Source organism: Mirounga leonina, unplaced genomic scaffold, assembly GCF_011800145.1.
Source record: "Mirounga leonina isolate KUSES-001 unplaced genomic scaffold, KU_Mleo_1.0 Mir_82, whole genome shotgun sequence".
Lineage (NCBI taxonomy): Eukaryota > Metazoa > Chordata > Mammalia > Carnivora > Phocidae > Mirounga > Mirounga leonina.
This window is the reverse complement of record NW_023270825.1, coordinates 12,574,889-12,594,579: the sequence shown is the minus strand read 5'-3', so window position 1 is coordinate 12,594,579 and position 19,691 is coordinate 12,574,889. Positions and strand designations below refer to the sequence as shown.

At 38.3% G+C, this 19,691-nt stretch overlaps 1 protein-coding gene across 1 annotated transcript in view; it reads right to left on the bottom strand.

The window, feature by feature from the left end:
* RPS6KA5 (ribosomal protein S6 kinase A5) overlaps positions 1 to 19,691 on the bottom strand; it is a 178,529-nt gene that overhangs the window by 117,382 nt on the left and 41,456 nt on the right. The window contains exon 2 of the mRNA XM_034992596.1: positions 8,557 to 8,628. Within this exon, the coding sequence (XP_034848487.1) occupies positions 8,557 to 8,628 (72 nt within the window). The remainder of the gene's footprint in view (positions 1 to 8,556; positions 8,629 to 19,691) is intronic.

The following is a 19,691-nucleotide window of genomic DNA, read 5'->3' as shown; positions in this document are numbered from 1 at the left end:
AGCTGCACCCTTTATGGTTGGTTATATGGCAAATTTTATTTATTTATTTTTTTTGGCATAATGACAAAAGATCTCCAAAGTACAGGATCATGTATAATGAACAAAGAAAATCCAAAGAGAATATTGAAGTCTTTTAGCTAAGACCATCATGCTCCACTAAGCATCAGAAATACTAAGGCACACAATGGGTACACTTAAAGACTTTCTTCACCTATATTGGACACATGTCTTAGAGAAAGCAAATGGTTAAAAGTAAAGCAGCAGAAAAGGAGAGAAATAAAAACAGAATCAGTATTCTCACAAACAATCCAAAATTTCATCACGAAACAAGATAACAGTTGATTCTTGAACATGGGTTTGAACTACAACGGTCCACTTATAAATGAATTTTTTTTTTTTTAAAGATTTTATTTATTTATTTGAGACAGAGAGAATGAGAGACAGAGAGCATGAGAGGGAAGAGGGTCAGAGGGAGAAGCAGACTCCCCGCCGAGCAGGGAGCCTGATGCGGGACTCGATCCAGGGACTCCAGGATCATGACTTGAGCCGAAGGCAGTCGCTTAACCAACTGAGCCACCCAGGCGCCCCTATAAATGAATTTTTTTAAATACAGTACAATACTGTAAATGTATTTTCTCTCATATGATTTTCTTAACATTTCCTCTAGCTCACTTTATTGTTAAATACACAGTACATGATACATATAACACACAAAATATGTGTTAATTGATCATTTACATTATCAGTAAGGCTTCCAGTCAACAAGAGGGTATTAGTAGTTAAGTTTCTGGGGGTTCAAAAGTTATACCTGGGTTTTCAACTATGTGCACCCATCCCCCACATTTTTCAAGGGGCAAGTGTAATTCTAGAAGATGAACCAAAGCTATTTCCTGGACTTGGAAGTATCAATCTCAAAAATAATGCTAGAGATAAGAGTATGAAATATATATACTATTAAACTAATTATTATGCTTTATACTGTTATAAGCTATGGAGACGGGGCAGGGCAACAGAGATAGACAAATATAGAGAGATGATCCCAAGAGCTTACAATCTAAAAGAAAAATAGCATATATGAAGGAAAATTCAGAGAACCACTCATTGCTGTGTTCTCGGCAAAGGACTTTCAGTGCCCCAATTCAGAGAATGAATCAATCTGAGCAGTATTTAGACAGGCAGAAGAGAAGAAGAGCACTAGGATAATGGGAACAAGACAGAGCATCAGAATATGGGAAAAAGGATGCATCATTGTAGGGGAGTAAAAGAAAATTAACCAGGGCACCTGGGTGGCTCAGTTGGTTAAGCGACTGCCTTCGGCTCAGGTCATGATCCTGGAGTCCCTGGATCGAGTCCCGCATCAGGCTCCCTGCTCGGCAGAGAGCCTGCTTCTGCCTCTGACCCTCCCCCCTCTCATGTGCTCTCTCTCTCTCTCTCATTCTCTCTGTCTCAAATAAATAAATAAAATCTTTAAAAAAAAAAAGAAAAAAAAAAAGAAAATTAACCAGACTAGAAAGTAGATGGAATATCAGGGTAAATGGACAAAAAAAAAGACAAGAGAAAACAAAGCTAAGCCTGAGAGCAAGACAAGGATTTGGATTTGAATTAATTAACTGGGGAAAAAAAGGCACTATAAGTTCTAAATAGGAGAATAGTATAATAATGTTGAATTTTAATGAGGACGCATACCATTTATAACAGAATATATGTAAAATGCATAAAATGGAAGAGAGAACTTGCAGAAAGGCAGAACAGTTAGGAAAACCCTAACAACAATCCATGTACAAGGTAATACGAGTGACAGCACTAGGAACAGAAAAGGTCAATCCAAGGGTCATTTTGAAGGAAAAATTACAGGATTTTGTGAGAAACAAGAAATAAAAAGAGAAAAAAATAAAAAATTCCTTCCAAGTTTCTATCTTAGGAAACTGATCAACAGATCAGTGACAGACCAACAGAAACAAGATAGCTGAAAAGAGAAATAAATCAAAGTCTGAGTAAAAGAGAGATTTTTATTTTTACTTTATTTATTTTTAAAGATTTTATTTATTTATTTATTTGAGAGAGAGAGAGAGAGAGAGCATGCACGCGAGTGGGAGGAGGAGCAGAGGGAGAGGGATAAAGCAGACTCTGCATTGAGCATGGAGTCCGATGTGGGGCTCGATTCCATGACCCTGAGACCATGACTTGAGCTGAAATCAAGAGTCTAATGCTCAACCGACTGAGCCACCAAGGTGCCCCAAAAGAGAGATTTTTAAATGAATATTACTTGCATTTAAGTATGAGATCAAAAAGCAAATCTTTGATATTATAATATTCCACAAAGTCTTCAAGATATTGGATGAACAGCATTTTATATAGTTCAAAATACATAAAAATTAATTCATCAGAAGAATTTTCAGTTTCACTTCCAAAGAAAACCTGGCATGACACATAAAGACATCTGATGAGGCTTTTCTATTATTCTAAGTAGTGCTGGAAAAAATTATCTTAAAAAGGTAATGAAACTGAAAGATTAGTGGTGAAATTTTTGAATAAAAATTGAGATTTATTATATTCATAAGAAAAGTTTCCACCTACTCCATTTAGTCATCAAAAATGTGATTTTAAATACCTACAATGACATCTTAGTTATTCCATGTTCTCATAAGAGCAAGCACACTGTCAGCTGACAAAAGGAAAAGCAGTACCCACAGCTAACAATAGACCAATAATATGACAGTGAAAAAGCATGAAATGAAAATGCCAAGGTAAAACATTACTAACAATCTCTTTCCTCACCTTTGCAAACCTGTCTTAAGGACCTGCGATCATACACTGCCACTCAAAAAGCTGAGGTAGATAACAGGACAAAGTATTAATTGTGTTGAAAGAAAGTATACACCAGGTTTGATTTTATAAATTTGATATTAAAAATCTTACATGTTCGGAACTGGCCTCTAATTTTTCTTCCTCATATTCTCTTAGTGGTTTTTGGAATCAAAGTTATACTAGCCTCATGCAATGAACTGGAAAGAAGAATCCCACTTTTTCTAGTCTCTGAAAGAGTTTGTGGAAGATTAGAATTATCTATGTCTTGAATGTTTGGCAGAACTCATTCTTAAAACTCTACCAAGTGCTGTCCTAACAAGAAGATTTTTACTTACCAGTTTCTGTAACGGTTATAGGATACTAAGGTTTTCTATTCTTTTTTCAATTGGTTTGGAAATTCACACCTTTCAAGATTTGTGAGGAGATTAAAGTTTGAGGAATAGTAACTCAGAACACTAATTCCTATCACCTCCCAAACTGTATGATATTTTTGTCCAATAATTCAGTTTCCTTTTTTTAACCCCATGATTTCAACATTACAACTATGGTTTTTTAGATTTTCTTTACCCACCAAACCTTTTTGCATCTCAGAAACTCTCCTGAGATTACTTTCCTTGTCCCTACATGGAGATCTGTTAGAAATTCTTCTAGTGAGGATGTGTTGGTGGAAAACACACTCAGCTTCTGTGTGTCTCAAAAATAGTTTTGTTGGGTATAGAATTCTAAATTGACAGTTATTTTCTCTGGGCATTCTGCAGGTATTCTTCTTCTCTTCCAAGGCTTTCATGGTTGCTGCTAAAAAGGCATCTGTTTGTCTGATCACTGTTCTTCCTTCATAAATAAGTCTTTTCACTCTGGCTGCTTTTAGGATATCTCTCTGTCTCTGGTGCTCATCCCCTTCTCTATGATGTATCATGTAAAACTTTCCATTTGTTTGTCTGCTTGTAAATTGTTCTGTTTCTTCAATCTGTGAATTCATATTTTCAGTCAATCTTAGTAAATTCTCAGCTACAACCCCTCCTCTATTAGCTCCTTCTGGGATTCTGATTAGACAAATTTGTACCTTCTCTCTGTCCTCTACGTCTTCATCTCTCTCTTATAAATGCCATCTCATTTTTCTCCCATTTTATATTCTGCATATTTTCCTCAAATCCATCTCTCAATTTGCTAATTCTCTTTAGCTACATCTCATCTGCTAGTAAACCATCTACTGAATTTATAATTTGAATTATTTTTCACTTCTAGAAGTACTATTGGTTCTCTTTCAAATCTGCCTAGTCATTTTGTAGTATGTCTTTTTTCCTGAATATTACCATCAATGTTCTAATTTTAAAAACCATATAAACATATATATCATATTTCATACCTAATAATTCCAACAGTCTGGTGACTTGCTTCTTGGATGCTTGTGATCATTCACAATTAAGATCATGTCTATAAAACTTCCTTCAGTACTTCTTTATGGTCTAGGTAACAGTTCATTCTTTCAAAGAGGACTTACATTTGCTTTTCCTAGGCACCTGGGAATACTACCAACTCGGTACTACTGTAAACTAAATTCTTACCTATTTTTTGTTCTTTGGGATCATACAAATGTGTACAAATTCAAGCTGCAAACCTGCACAATGCCTGGCTTTTGTTGTGAATGCTCAGGGAAGGCTTTTGTTTATTTTTTTAATTCTCTTCACCCAGAGCCAATGCTGAGGCAGAAAAATTTCCTCTGAGGCTCCCTTTGCAGGCTGCATTTTCTTACTTAGTCTTTTTCTAAGCAGTAGTCTTCTCTACCTCTTGGGAGCCTTAGATGATATCTCTCATACCAAGCATAAAAATGGGAAATCCAAAGAACTAGCTCACAATTTACTGGTAGATTTCCCCAGAATAACCTCTGCCTTCAGGGAGCTTATGCATTCTCTAGATTCCTGCTCCCACTTTCTTATTGGATTCCAAGGATTTTCCTTATTCTTACCAGCTGACCTATACCATCGAGTAGACTTTCTTTAGAGGCATTTTATCCAGCACTTTAGGAGTTTAAAAATGAGGGGGATTTTTCAGGATATGCAAGCTGTCATCTTATCAGAAAGAGAACATACACTGCCTTTCTGTTTCTACTTATGTATTTGGAATATACTGCCAAATATAAAATTGACAGATCAAGGAACAGAATTAGTTTCATGGGTTTTGTTACATGCTATAAAATTCAGTGATGAAAATTAATTAATATCACATTTTAACAGTGGCTTGAGAAGATTTGTAGATTCCATGTCTATTTTGCTTCAGAGAAGTTATCTAATAATATTAAATAAAAGTTTTTTGGTTTTGATGATATCTGGAATAAAACATGATCTTAGTCTGGTTTGTATAACTTATCTTCTAAAAGAACAGCTACAATGTTGGTAAGGATGTAGAGATACTGCAACCCTCACACACTGCTGGTGGGAATGTAAAGTGGTGTGGCCACCTTAGAAAAAGTCTATAGTGGGGCGCCTGGGTGGCTCAGTCGTTAAACGTCTGCCTTCGGCTTGAAGGGTCCCAGGGTCCTGGGATCGAGCCCCCACATTGGGCTCCCTGCTCCGTGGGAAGCCTGCTTCTCCCTCTCCCACTCCCCCTGCTTGTGTTCTCTCTCTCGCTGTGTATCTCTCTGTCAAATAAATAAATAAAATCTTTAAAAAAAAGAGAGAGAAAAAGTCTAGTAGTTCCTCAAGAAGTTAAACATAGAATTATCATCTGAAATGGCAATTCACTACTAATATATACCCAAGAGAAATTAAAACTTATGTTCACCCAAAAACTCATATGTGAACACTCAGAGCAGCATTGTTCACAATAGCTAAAAGGGAGAAACAACCCAGCAACTGATAAATGGATAAACAAAATGTGGTATATCCATACAGTGGGATATTATTAAGCCATAAAAAGGAAAGAAGCAGTGATCCATGCTACAACATGGATGAATCTAGAAAACGTTATGTTAAGTGAGAGAAGCCAGACACAAAAGACCACCAATTACATGATTCAATTACATGAAATATCCAGAATAGGCCAATAAAAAGATAGAGAAAATAGGTTAGCGGTTGTTTAGAGCTGGGAGGATGGTGATCTTGGAAGGTAATAAAGGGTTCACAGTTTCTTTTTGAGGTAAGGAAAATGTTCTAAAATTGGTTGTGGTAATGGTTGCACAACTCTGTAAATATACTAAAACCACTGATTTGTACACTTTAAACGGATGAATAATAAGGCATGTGATTACACTGCAATAGGGCTATCAGAATAAAAACGATGCAGATAAAACAAATTCTGTGGTTATAACATAAATTGACCTGAAAACCCTTCAACAAAACGGCACAAGCACTATTTCCAAGGAAATCCAGTCACCGTACAATTGTGACCCCTTTTCTCCTTTGAGTTGATACTGCCTTTGAAAGAGGAAGCAAACGTAAGGATAAAAGACATGATTTTGGTATTCTGAAAGCATGATTTCTTAGGGATATGGTAGGGTGAGGCTAGTTTGCTTTAAAAATACATCTTTACAAATGATCTGAAGGAGAGAATGCACAGTAAAATCTCCCAAGCTGACAATTATACGATACTCTTCCTGACAATAAGACACTTAGTTGATGAAAATAAATCATAGGGTTTATTCGCTGGCAGCTGTAGAAGGTGGCTCTTACACAATATGCTAAACTACTCAGGAAAATTATGAAGAGCTTGCATGGCAAGGCCCTAGGCGTGAAGGCTCAACACCAAATGACCTAAAGACAAATTACATATGCATGAGTATGGGAGGGCAGTGCCTGGGACTGATTTTGGAAGCCCAGGAGAAAGGATTTTCTCCTGCTAGAAGGCGTGGCCCTTCGGAAAGTATGGGCGGATACGCTCATATGAACAGCAGCAATCCCTCCTGTCAGGGGCTGGGAATCCAGGAAGGTATACAGGCCCCTGAGAGTGTGAAGCTAAACTCTAGTGGGGAAGAAGAATGGTCTATCCTTTGAGGCTGTCTCCCGACTTCCAGGAAAGAGACAATAGACCTGCTGAGGATGGGGGGGACAAAAAAAAAAGGAATTAAAATCCTCCTTTTCACTTCTACCTGGAGGATGAAAAATAAGAGTCTCGGGGCACCTGGGTGGTTCAGTCGTTAAGCGTCTGCCTTCGGCTCAGGTCATGATCCCAGAGTCCTGGGATCGAGCCCCGCATCGGGCTCCCTGCTCGGCAGGAAGCCTGCTTCTCCCGCTCCCGCTCCCCCTGCTTGTGTTCCCTCTCTCGCTGTGTCTCTCTCTATCAAATAAATAAAATCTTAAAAAAAAAAAAAAAAGAAAAGAAAAAGAAGAGTCTCAAGTTCTCCCTGCGGTGTAACTGCAGAACAACAACATATTCCAGAGGGAGAGCAGAGGAGAGGAGGTGCACTCCTGGCAAGACCAGCTACGTAACTGGTGGGCCTGCTGCCAAATCAAAGTGTGGGGTGCCTTGTTCACGAATCATTTAGAATCTCAGAACAGTGACAGCAGAGCATTACACCTAACATGGGGCTCTTCTGAGTGTGGGGGTGGCTACAACTACATGGGCCATACGCCCAGGAGGCCCTGACTCTTGAGCAGCAAGAACAGCAGTAGCAAAAAAAATAAATACATACATACATACATACATACATACATACATAAATAAATAAATAACAGCAGTAGCAAAAACTCAGGAGGCACAGAGGAAAGCCAAGATCATCGAAAAGCCTAACACCTGAGACTGTTACCATTTTGGTGTATATTCCAGAGAATTTCATATATACACATAGACTGTTGGCCCTGGAACAACATAGGTTTGAACTGCACGAGTCCACTTGTACATGGAATTTTTTGGATAAATACAGTACAGGACTGCAAATATATTTTCTACTTCTTACTATTTCTTAATAACATTTTCTTTTCTCTAGCTTTCTTTATTGTACGAATACAGTATAGAATACATACAACATACAAAATATGTGTTAATCGACTGTTTATGTTATCGGGAAGGCTCCCAGTCAACAGGACGCTATTAGTAGTTAAGTTCTGGGGGAATCAAAAGTTACCCACAGATTTCCAAGAGTGCAGGGTATTGGTGCCCGTGACCCTCTGTATTGTTCAAGGGTCAAGTGTACATGGAGACATTGATTCATACCATTTTTTATTTCACAGACATGGTATAGTGTACATTCTCTGCTGTAGCCTTTTTTTTAAAGCTTATTACAGTATGGAGAACTTTCAAAAATGTTAAATACAGACCATTTCATTCCAATTGTATAGATTATAGAACATAAAGATCCATGTTCCATTTAACCAAACTCATATTGACAAGGTTTCTGAAGGGTCTTGGATTTTTCATTATTAAACATGATGACCACTGGATATGAATAAAGTGGAATGAGGACTGAATGAGTTAAATCAGTATAAAGTATTTCACAGAGTACTTGGCAAGTCACAAGCTCTCTATAAATGTTAGTGATTTTAGTATTGTGTCCTATGTAAAGACTGAACTAATTTACATTCCCAACAGCAGGGTAAAAGAAACTGGTTTTCCTAAATCTTTGCCAATTCTTCCAAATTTTCCCTTTTGTATTTCTTCTATGAATCATTTGTTCGTGTTCTTTGACAGTTCTCCTATTGGATTTCTTATGCTTTTAAATTTTTAACTGATTTCCATATTAAGAATATGAGTCCTTTGTCATAAGAATAACAAACACTTTTTTTTTTGGCTTAGAAAAATTTTTTTAAGACTTACCTCCAGTTCCTAGGACCTTGAGGAGCTCAAAATTTTCAATCCCCACCTTCTCTGCATGTCCTGTTAAATTAGCTAAAAAAAGAAAGAGAAAAAAGAAATAATTAAGGGGATCAGTAACAGGAGGGGGCCCATGGGGGCTTCTGAAATACCAGCAATGTTTTATTACTTGACCTGGGTGGTTAAGCCAGGGTTCACTTTATAATTATTTGTTAAACTACAGGAACTATGTTTTGTGCAATTTTCTGTATGTCATATATTACAGGCAAACTTTTTAGAATTTAGTAGCTATATCATTTGTACCTGAAGTTAACATAAAAATAAAGTGTTAATAGACTCACTACTGATCAAGATAATCTGAAAACAAACACAAATTCCAATATATAGCTAGATATGCAGTACAAAGAAAACTGGACAGATTTAGACAACATAATCATTAGTTAACAAATATGAATTGAGTGTCCACTAAATATCATCCCCAGCATCTAGGCTGGGTTCTACTCCCATTTCTTTCTTTCTTTCTTTTTGTTTTTTTAAAAATTTTATTTATTTATTTGACAGAGAGATAGAGAGCACAAGTAGGCAGAGAGGCAGGCAGAGGGAGAGGGAGAAGCAGGCTCCCTGCCGAGCAGGGAGCCCGATGCGGAACTCGATCCCAGGACCCTGGGATCGTGACCTGAGCTGAAGGCAGCCACTTAACCGACTGAGCCACCCAGGCGCCCCTCTTTTTTTTTAAAAAAAGATTTATTTTATTTGTTTATCTTAGAGAGAGAGCACGAGCAGAAGGAGGGGCAGAGGGAGAGGATCTCAAGCCCGTGCTGAGCGCAGAGCCCAATGTGGGGCTCAATCTCGCAACCCTGAGATTATGACCTGAGCCAAAATCAAGAGTCAGACGCTCAACTGACTGAGCCACCCAGGCGCCCCTCTACTCCCATTTCTGCCACTAAGCACCTGCCACTAAGCACCTGCACCTAGGCACATGATTTAGCCTGCATTAGTCATTTAACTACCCTGTGTCTCTGTTCCCTCATCTCTGAAATGAAAGCACTGGTCTCAATTAACTCTAAGATCTCTGCCAGCTCTAAAATTTGTTTCAAAGTATAAACTCTTTAAAAACATATTCTATCCTAAATAAACAAAATTAGGATATCATATGAAGGAGTATTTCCCCAAGTATATTCCTTTGATTCTGGTCCTATCCTACAAGATGTTAACAGATGTTATATTTGGGAGGAAAACATGCTTTCAAGTCAAAAAAACTTGAAATGGTTGGCTTAAACAAAGTTAATCGGGTTTCTTTACTGCTGAACTTCACAGATGAAAATCTGTATGTGAATCTTCAAAACTGAGATACGTATTTGTCAGATTTATTGGATCCCCAAATTATTTTTTATGGTAATACCTATTAATATTATGTGAACCAGCATTCTGTAGATGTGGTTAACGTCAGGCTTGGCCCAAATCCTAGTTTTACCACTTAAAAGCCATGTGACCTTAAACAAATTACTTAGCTTTTCTTTGTCTCAGGTCGCCTCTAGTGTAAAATGAGGATAATAAAAGTACCTACCCTCAAAGCATACTGATGTCTGCAATTTGCTTTGAAATGCATTAAAAAAAAAAAAAAGATGGATTAATGGATGAATATAGGTATGGATAGATATGTGATAAAGAAAAACAGATAAAATGTTTATTACAGAATCTAGATAGTGTAAGAGTGTTCAACATGTCATTCTTCCAAATTCTCTGTATATTTGAAAATGTCCATAATAAAATGGCAGAAAATAGAATAATACCTACCTCATAGGGTTGTGATGAGGATTCAGTGAGTTAAATTCATACAGAGCTTGCTATATGCCATAAACATTATTATAAGCGTTTGTACGTAAACAATGCTCTGGGCCTACAACTTCAAGAAAATCAGACCCAACTAGGAACTTCTGGAATTAAAAGTTTCAGGGCAATAAGTAATTTCAGTGTCCTTCCAAAGTTTAACTAAATTCATAGTTAAAATTTTTTAAAATTGTGGTCAAAACCACATAACATAAAATTTCCCACCTTAGCCATTTTTTTTCTTTTAAAGATTTTGTTTATTTATTTGATAGAGAGATAGATAGCGAAAAAGGGAACACAAGCAGGGGGAGTGGGAGAGGGGGAAGCAGGCTTCCCGCTGAGTAGAGAGCCCGAGGTGGGGCTCAATCCCAGGACACCAGGACCATGACCCAAGCCGAAGGCAGATGCCTAACGACTGAGCCACCCAGGCGCCCGCCCCCCCCCAGCCATGTTTAAGTAAGTATATAATACAGTGGTGCTAATTATATGTACTATGTTTACAACAGATCTCTGGAACTTTTTACATTTTGCAAACAAACTCTATACCCATTGAACTTAATCTATTAACAATTTAATGTAATTGTTGAGATGGTTGGATTTGGGTCAACCATTTTATTTTATTATTTGTTTCCAATTTGTTTTTTTCTCTTTTCTTTTTTAAAGTTTTATTTATTTAATAAATCTCTACACCCAATGAGGGGCTCGAACACATGACCCTATGACTGAGTCGCATGCTCTTCCAACCAAGCCAGCCAGGTGTCCCTTGTCTTTTCTATTGTTTGTTCCCATGTTTCTACTTTCCTGACTTAAAACAACAACAACAACAACAAAAGATACCACTTAAATGCTTTTTAGAATTTCACTTCAATTTTCACATTGGCATTTTAGCTCTACTTCTTTGCGTTATTAGTGTAGTTGTTGCCCTAAGGATTACAGTATACATCTTTAATTACTCACAGTCCTCTTATAATTAATACTGTACCATTTCCCTAAAAATATAGAAACTTTGCTATCATTCTTCATGGACTACAGATACATATTAAATGGAGTTAATATCTTCGATATATGCTATATATGCACAACTTATATAATATGATTTAATAAAGAAAATAAGAGGAAAGACAGAGGCTTTCCCTTTTCTGTAGATATTTCTCATTTTTGATGATCTTTTTTTTATCTTTTCCAAAGATCCAAAATTCCATCAGGTATAAGTTTCCCTCAGCCTTGAAGAACTTCCTTTGACATTTCTTGTAGTGCAGAATTCCTTGAGTTTTCTTTTATCTGAAAAAGCCTTTGCCTTCATTTAAATTTTTTCACTGAGGTACATTCCCTAAGACTCACCCTTTTAAAGGGTACACGTCCATGGTTTTTAGTCTACTTACGGTTGTGCCACTGCCACCACTAACTAATTCTGGAATCCTCTTCATTTCTGAAGGGTATTTTCCTTTGATAAGGAACACCGGGAGGACAGGCTTTTTTCTTTTCTTCCGGCACTTTAAACATGTTCTTCCACTCTCTTTTGGCTTCCGTGGTTTCCGAGGTGAAGTCAGTCATTAAATGGATCATTACTCCACTATTAGAAATGTTATCATTTTTCTCTTATTGCTTTCAACATTTGGCTTTCCAAAGTTTTGCCATGATGTGTCTCAATGTGGACTTCTTTGGGTTCAGTCAGCCTGGTATGTATTCACTGAGTATCTTGAATCTGTGGGTTTCTGTTTTTCATCAAATTTGGGGAATTTCTGCTTTAACTTTTCAAGAAATTTTTTCTATCCTATTCTCTCTATCCTCTGAGATTCCATTTCCGTGCATGCTGGATTGTTTAATTCAACCTAAAAGGCCTCTGAGACTGTTCATTTTTTGCTCCAATATGTTTTCTCTCTGTTCTTCAAATTAATTTCTATTGCTCTGTCTTCAAGTTCACGTACTTTTCCTTCTGCACCTCTATTCAACTGTTAAATCCATCTACTGAATTATTTCAAATATTGTATCTTTTTATTCTAGAACTTCCATTTGGTTCTTTCCCATTGTTTCTATTTATCTGATAGAATTTGTTTTGTTATTCACTGAGAGCATGACATTTTATTTCACTGAGGATATTATAACAGCTGCTTTAAAAATCTTGTCTGCTACTGCCAATATCTCATTCATCTCAGGGTAGGACTCAGCTGATTTTCTTCCTCTTCAGATATGTTCCATTTTCTTGATTCTCCATATATGGGGTAAGTATGGCTTGTAGAAATGTTAATTTGTGAAGACTATGAAATTATTTTTTTCTCCAGTGAGAGTTGTTTGTTTTGCTCAGCTGGCAAATATCTTGGGTTGGCCTAAACTGTAAACTCTTTTTCTTAGGAGGCAGCTCCAGTCCAGTTCAGATTTTTTGTCTTCAGCTGAGCTGTTCCAAGTCCATTGTACTCATGCATGGCTCAGAGGCAAGAGATGTGTGCTCACAAAGGACTCCCCCTCCTCTGGCTCTTCTTCTGGGATTTCTCTACTATCTTCAGTGATCAGGGCTCTCTGGTTTCAGTTCTAGTCACCCTGGCCAGAGAGACTATTGTTTTTCCACCAGAGTCTCCAGAGTACAGACTGTACTTAGCCTGAAGCTAAAATCAGTGAAAAGGCAAATTTACTTCTTATAGCTTCCTTCCTTCTCTCCTCTGTGTACTCCCGAGTAGAGCCTATCTGCTTCTGTTCACTTGCTTTTTATATTAAATCCAGGTTTTACAGTTGTTTTCTGCAGAGGAATTCTCCAGGAGGGGGTCTTTTCTGAAATTACGAGAAACAAAAGTCTTCCTTCATACAGTCAACAGGATAAAGGGAAGCAGAATATGCCACCCCCAAATATGCCACTTTGGCATGTTGATTCTTTTGAAATAAAGTTACTTAAGAAACAGCCTGAGAAAGGAGGACACTGATCTCCTCTGCCCCCCCTGCCGAAAGCAAGGAAATAAGTCTCTCATTTGAAAGGTACCCTCCCTGTACCAGGAGGGTAGAAGGCATCCTTATTACCAGAAATAGGGGATTTGGGGCCCAGAAAGCTATATAAACAAACTTTGTTACTTCCTCATTAATTTACTATCTCAAACCCAAACCCTTCAGTCTTACCAATTTTTCACAAAGCTACCTGCTTTGGTGACTTCTTTGAGCCTCATATTTGTATAGGCTCCTATACATACAAAATTAAATGTTTTTTCTCTGTTAATTTGTGTTATGTCAATTTAATTATTAGGCCAGCCAAAGAACCTAAAAGAAAAGAAGGGAAAGGTTCTCTTCCCCTGCAATTACAAAGTTTCTACTTTACTGCCCTAGCAAGTTAACTTCAAAGAGTAAAATAAAACTAAAAAGGTGATTTGATATAAGCCATCTCAGGGGTCTTGAACTTAATATCCATATAACTCTTTTACATTACATCTGTTAGGCAAAGTAAGTAATCAGACATATGGAAGCAGATCAATAGAAAGCTCTATCAATATTTAGGCATGGGGAGAACTTATTAGTTATAAAGATCTTTTTCATTGTGTTAACAACAAAACACATAAAAACAAATGGTAAATGGGATACTATATAGAATCCTAAGCACTGACAAGCACATATTCGAACATGTGAGTTTAGGTATCTAAATGGTTCTCATTTCTATGCTATTACTTGTTATTATAAGTAGAAGCCTTTGAACATGAAAGTCTAAAAATAAACTACATTTCTCTTAGTTAAATTGTTAACCTCAGATCAAGAGCTCAAACTTCCCAGCAACACCACCACCATTTATTAGAACAAGACTTAAAATATTTACATTTTGTATTTCACCCTGGAGGTGAAGTAAACATTAGCCAATTACAGAAATCTGCATTTCTGAGTCATTACATGCCTTAGTGAAGTCCAAAATGTACGCTGATCAGATGGTGAGAAGGTATTCCATGCCTGGGGCCAGACTGTACCAGAAATAAGCCTTTACAACTGACAGACAGGACTGTCCATTGTTTTCCCTCATATGTAAAAATAAATGACACTTTATTGTGGTTGCAGGAGCTCCTTTTCCTGTGTCAGGTGAGCCTCTGCCCACCCCCTGTCTAGTTCTCCCTGTAGGTAAGAGACGTTACTAACCTAATTATTCAAGAGCCCAAAATCCTGACTGGGCACAGTTAGCTGTAGGTGGGGTCCCTGTGTTAAAATAAGTCTCCACCCAGGGTCTGTGTTACTGCCTCAAACTCTTGGCCTGGCCTGAGCCATGGGGGCCCAATGGCCATTCTCTTTCACTTTCCTTTTACTATACAGCAGTCCCTCCTTAGCCGCAGCTTCACCTCCTGCAGGTTCAGTTACCCAGGGCTTCAGTTACGGGCAGTTCACCACTGGCCAGGGGGGCAGAGGATCCTCCTTGTGATGCATCCTCAGAAGGTCACACTATGTTACAGTGCCTGCATCATTCACCTTACTTCAGCTCATCACGAAAGCATTTTATTATCTCACACATCATCACGAGAAGGGGAAGTTCAGTACAGTAAGATAGTCTGAGAGAGAGACAATATTCACACAACTTTTAATTATTTTGTTTATTTAATTATATTGTTTAACTGTCCTGATTATTAGTGTTGTTGATCTCTTATTGTGCTTAATTTATAAATTAAATTTTATTATAGGTATGTATGTATGTATAGGAAAATGCATAGTATATAGGAGGTTTGGTACTATGTGTGGGTTCAGGCATCTGCTGAGAGTCTTGGAACGTTTCTCCCGTGGCTAAGGCGGGGGGACAATTGTATTCAGCAGTCAACAAAGCAGATTCAGAGGTTCACTTACCAGTTTGTTCTCCCCTCCAACCTTCTAACTCACACACCTCAATATGCTGGTCTCAAAATGGTGATTAGATGAGGCTGGGAGGGAAGCAGGAGTCCTGACTTAGGCCTTAAGCCTGAACTACTTGCACCAAGGCACTTTTAAGGAGAATTCTACACTAATGTGCTAGAAGTTTGCACAGCCTTTATTAATGTGGCACTCTGAGTCCCACGGGCTACTGTATCTTGCAGACTCAGGACTCCAGGGGGAAGAGCATATTGGCTGGGCAGAGTTTGGGCATTTCTAGATTTCTGGCTATAATGACTTGGCACCAAAACCTTACCCTCAGCTCCTAATTTCCAACTAAAAGGATTAACTCCTTTCCACCGAAACAGTGCCTCATGAAAACTCTTCACAAATATGTAAAATAACCAAAGAATATCAACAAACTTAGACTAGAGCTATTTAGTCGGTACATAATAGTACTACCAGGCCAGTTGTTGATATCTGGCAACTCTTGTGATGCCTACACCTCTTGAGTTGTTAAATATTAGTAAGCCTGGATTAAAACAAAGAAAATATTTCTAAACTTTTCAAGGTCTACATTAGGCCTATCTCTACAGTTAATCAGCTTAGACAGTCTCCTCTCATCAAAAGCATTTATAGTTTTTTACACTAATGCATTGCTCAGTTTATTCATTTAGAAAAGATAGGTGTGAACAGTTGTAATGCTTTCATAAAGCAGTTGTCACCAATTTTTTTCTTATTAATATATTAGAAACTACCCCATTGAAAATCCTTTACTTCTTCATTGGTGTTATTATCCTATAATGCGTTCTTCCTGGTTAGGAAATCACTTTTAAAGCTGAATTTCACAAATTCTTTTAGAAGAAGTCAATGGATCTTCTAAAAATGTTTGCCAAAACTCAAATGAATTTCAATGTTTAACAGATTCTCTTTAGAAAAGTCTGAATTATTAATAGCTCTTAAAGGAAAAATCTTGTCTTACAATGAATATAAAGTACTTGGTTTTTTTACACTACAACTGGATTCCTTTGGCTCCTCAAATAATAATATGGTTATGTGCCCTGTAGAAAAATATGGCCGATGTAATTTTTTAAATAAGAAATTTAGAAAGACCAAGTAATTGTCTTTTCTCCCAAATTTAAATAGCTTTGTTGCTTGTTCTACTATTATTATAAAATAATCCTGGTTTGTGGCTTTAAAAAAATAGATATAAATATAAATAGGCTTAAAGTAGACCTCCCTTATCCCCACCAAAGATTACTATTATTATTTCCTTGGCATATTCTTCCAGGATTTGAGCCATAAACCTATGAATGATAACTGGCTTCTTAACCTAACTTTCTAGGCAATTCTACTATCAAATGTAATTTGTAATGCAGACTATCTATGACCATTTCTTTTAAGTTGATATGTTTAAGTCAGAACTTCCCAATTTTATGGAGGAAAACAATCAGGAAAAACACATTTTTCATTCTGTTGCCATAGTTTCTGCTAAGCTGCACAAATGTAATTGCTCAGAGCATGTGCCGAAATCATTTGATTAGATCCAATAATTCACTTGTATTAAAGCTAAGAAAAGGCTAAATTTAAAGCACTTTTACAATTAAAGTAGAATAAAGAAGAGGAATAATACCTCTGAAGCCATTTCAAGTAAGTTGTTAGCATATGAGGGAGGTACTCATATGCCAGATTTTATTCAATGGATTAATCATTTATTAAGCTTGCAACAAGCTACAAGAAATGTAATTTATTAGAAAGGATTATGGAGTCTATGGGCAATAAGGGGAATATCATTATCACGTGAAACTACTTAAAAATGCTCATTGAGAATAGAAGTTCTCATTTACTCATTTAACAAATACTCACTGGGTACCTAGGGACACCTGAGCCAGCTGTCAGGTCTTAAAGAAACAAAGGATTTGAAAATGTGAGAAAAGCTAGGGCCTCTGGGCTAGAAGAGTATCTGGAGCAAAAGCATAAGTTGGAGGGGCGCCTGGGTGGCTCAGTCATTAACCGTCTGCCTTCGGCTCAGGTCATGATCCCAGGGTCCTGGGATCGAGCCCCCGCATTGGGCTCCCTGCTCAGCGGGAAGCCTGCGTCTCCCTCTCCCACTCCCCCTGCTTGTGTTCCTGCTCTCGCTGTGTGTCTCTGTCAAATAAATAAAATCTTTAAAAAAAAAAAAAAAAGCATAAGTTGGAATAAGTACTTTCCTAGCACAGAATAAGAGGATGGTCCTAATTAGCTATGATGGGCTTATGTGGGAAAAACAGTAAAAGTGCTACATCAAATAGGGACACAAAACTAGCTGATTCAAAACCTAGAAAGCCAGACTAATTAGTTTGAGTTGACTCCATAAGCAGCAATGGCTCTTGACAAGATGAAAGTAAGGTTTTAGAAAATTACTTTGGCAATGGTGTGCCATATGGATAGCAGCAAAGAAAGACTGAAGCTAAAAGGGGGAGAGGTTAATGCAATCAGCTAGATGTGTGCTAACAAGAATCTGGTCTGAGTAGAAACTAGCATAAAAAGGAAAGAACGAGCCTAAGAATCACTGCAATATCCAGTTCAAAAAACACTTGCTGAACACCTAACTTGGGTGCTGAGACCACAAAAGCAAACAGGACAGGGCCCCCACTTTCAAAGATAAATAAATTGAACTGTGTTTCTTTTTTCGCCCCCATTGGCCCCATATCTAAAGTATAAGAAATGAGTCCCTTGGGTGGCTCAGTAAGCGTCCAATTCTTGATTTCAGCTCAGGTCGTGATCTCAGCGTCCTGGGATAAGCTCCCCGCACGGCGTGGAGTCTACTTCTCACCCTCTCCCTCTCCTCCCGCTCACATGTGCGTGCTCTCTCTCTCTCTCTCTCACTCAAATAAATAAATCTTTTTTAAAAAGTACAAGAAATGAAAGTCTGGTAAATGGTAGTGTTACTGATGAATTTTATTGAAAGGGGAAGTTGAAAGGGAAGGTTGAAAGGGGAAGTTTTGGGGTTTCAACACTGATTTGGGAGTGATGGCAGAGGATCCCAAAAAGCCTGCTGTGTAGACAGTTCTAGACAAGGAACTGAAGTTTGGCAGAGACAGCATGCTGATGGGGTTTTAGAACATGCTACCTGCCAAACACAGCACCTTGGCATATTAAATATTTTAAACTGAAGGAATCTGAAAATCAACAGCAGGTTCAGGGAAGGAGTTTCTGACCTCCCCCTGAAGCAAGTCATAAAACTTCCCTGCGAGAGGCACCCTCGCTAGACCCAGAGAAAGGAGCATCCCTATTTCTGGAGATGGGACACAGGCAGGAATCCGAACAAACAGGCCTTGCTAAGTTTCTCCCAGGTTACTCCACTTACCTCATACATTTGCCGTCTCACACCCCTGTTCTACAACCTTCCACGCCATCAAACCTAACATGAAAATGCTAAGTTTACGTCTCCTGGGTCTTCATTTCCTTATGAAGTTTCCCATGTCACATAAAACTTGTTACATAAATGTGTATGCTTTTCTCTTGTTAATCTGTCTTTTGTTACAGGGGTCCCAGGGAATTAGAAGGGTAGAGGAGAAAAAAAAGTTATTAGAAGAGCAAATGCTTTAAGAAGAAAGCCCTCGGGAGACCACAGAGAAAGAAGGGCAAGTCTTAATGAAGACCAGGAGTGAGGATGCAGGAAGAAAAGAGCCAGAGAAAAGGCGAAAAAATGAACAGTGTATAAAATCCAAAGAAAGAATGCCCCCCCAAAACCCGGATTACCAATGAAGTCAAACATGGTACAATGGGAAATACACATCTGGTCTTTGTCCAGGTTCCCAGCACACAGCTCCTTGAAGCTTAGGACACTCCAGAATGGTAAGAGTGTCCTTTGTATGCTGAGATGACTGGGGGCTAAGGGGGCCCAGATAGCTTCAGGATGGGGGGCTGGCTGCTAGAAAGACCTAGGACTTTCAGCCACCCTACCCTCTGCCTCCTCCCAGGAAGGGAGAGGGGCTAGGGATTAAGTTAATCACCAATGGCCAATGATTTAACCAGTCATGCCTAGATCAAGAAACCTCCAGAAAAACCCCTGAACAATGGTTCTGAGAGGCTCAGGCTGGTGCACACACAGAGGGGCTGGGATGGTGGCTGAGGCTCAGGTTGGTGCACACACAGAGGGGCTGGGATGGTGGCTGAGAGGCTCAGGTTGGTATACACACAGAGGGGCTGGGATAGTGGTGCTCCCTGAGAGGGCATGGAAGTTCCACATTCCCCTCCTGCGCCCCCACTACCAATACCTTGCTCTAAGAATCTCTTCCATTTGGCTGTTCCTGAGTCATAGGTTTTATCCTCAAGTCTAGGCTGGGAGGTCAGGGTTATGGATGGAGACAGATAAACAAAACATCCTTAAAAACAATGGATACAGATAATTCTATTTAACGATAGGAAAGGAAGGAATAGAATGAAAATGGGGAAAAAAATCATAGGAAATATTTTTCCAACTTAACAGTCAGATGAGAGAGAAGGTCAGAAGTGATAAGTAATGG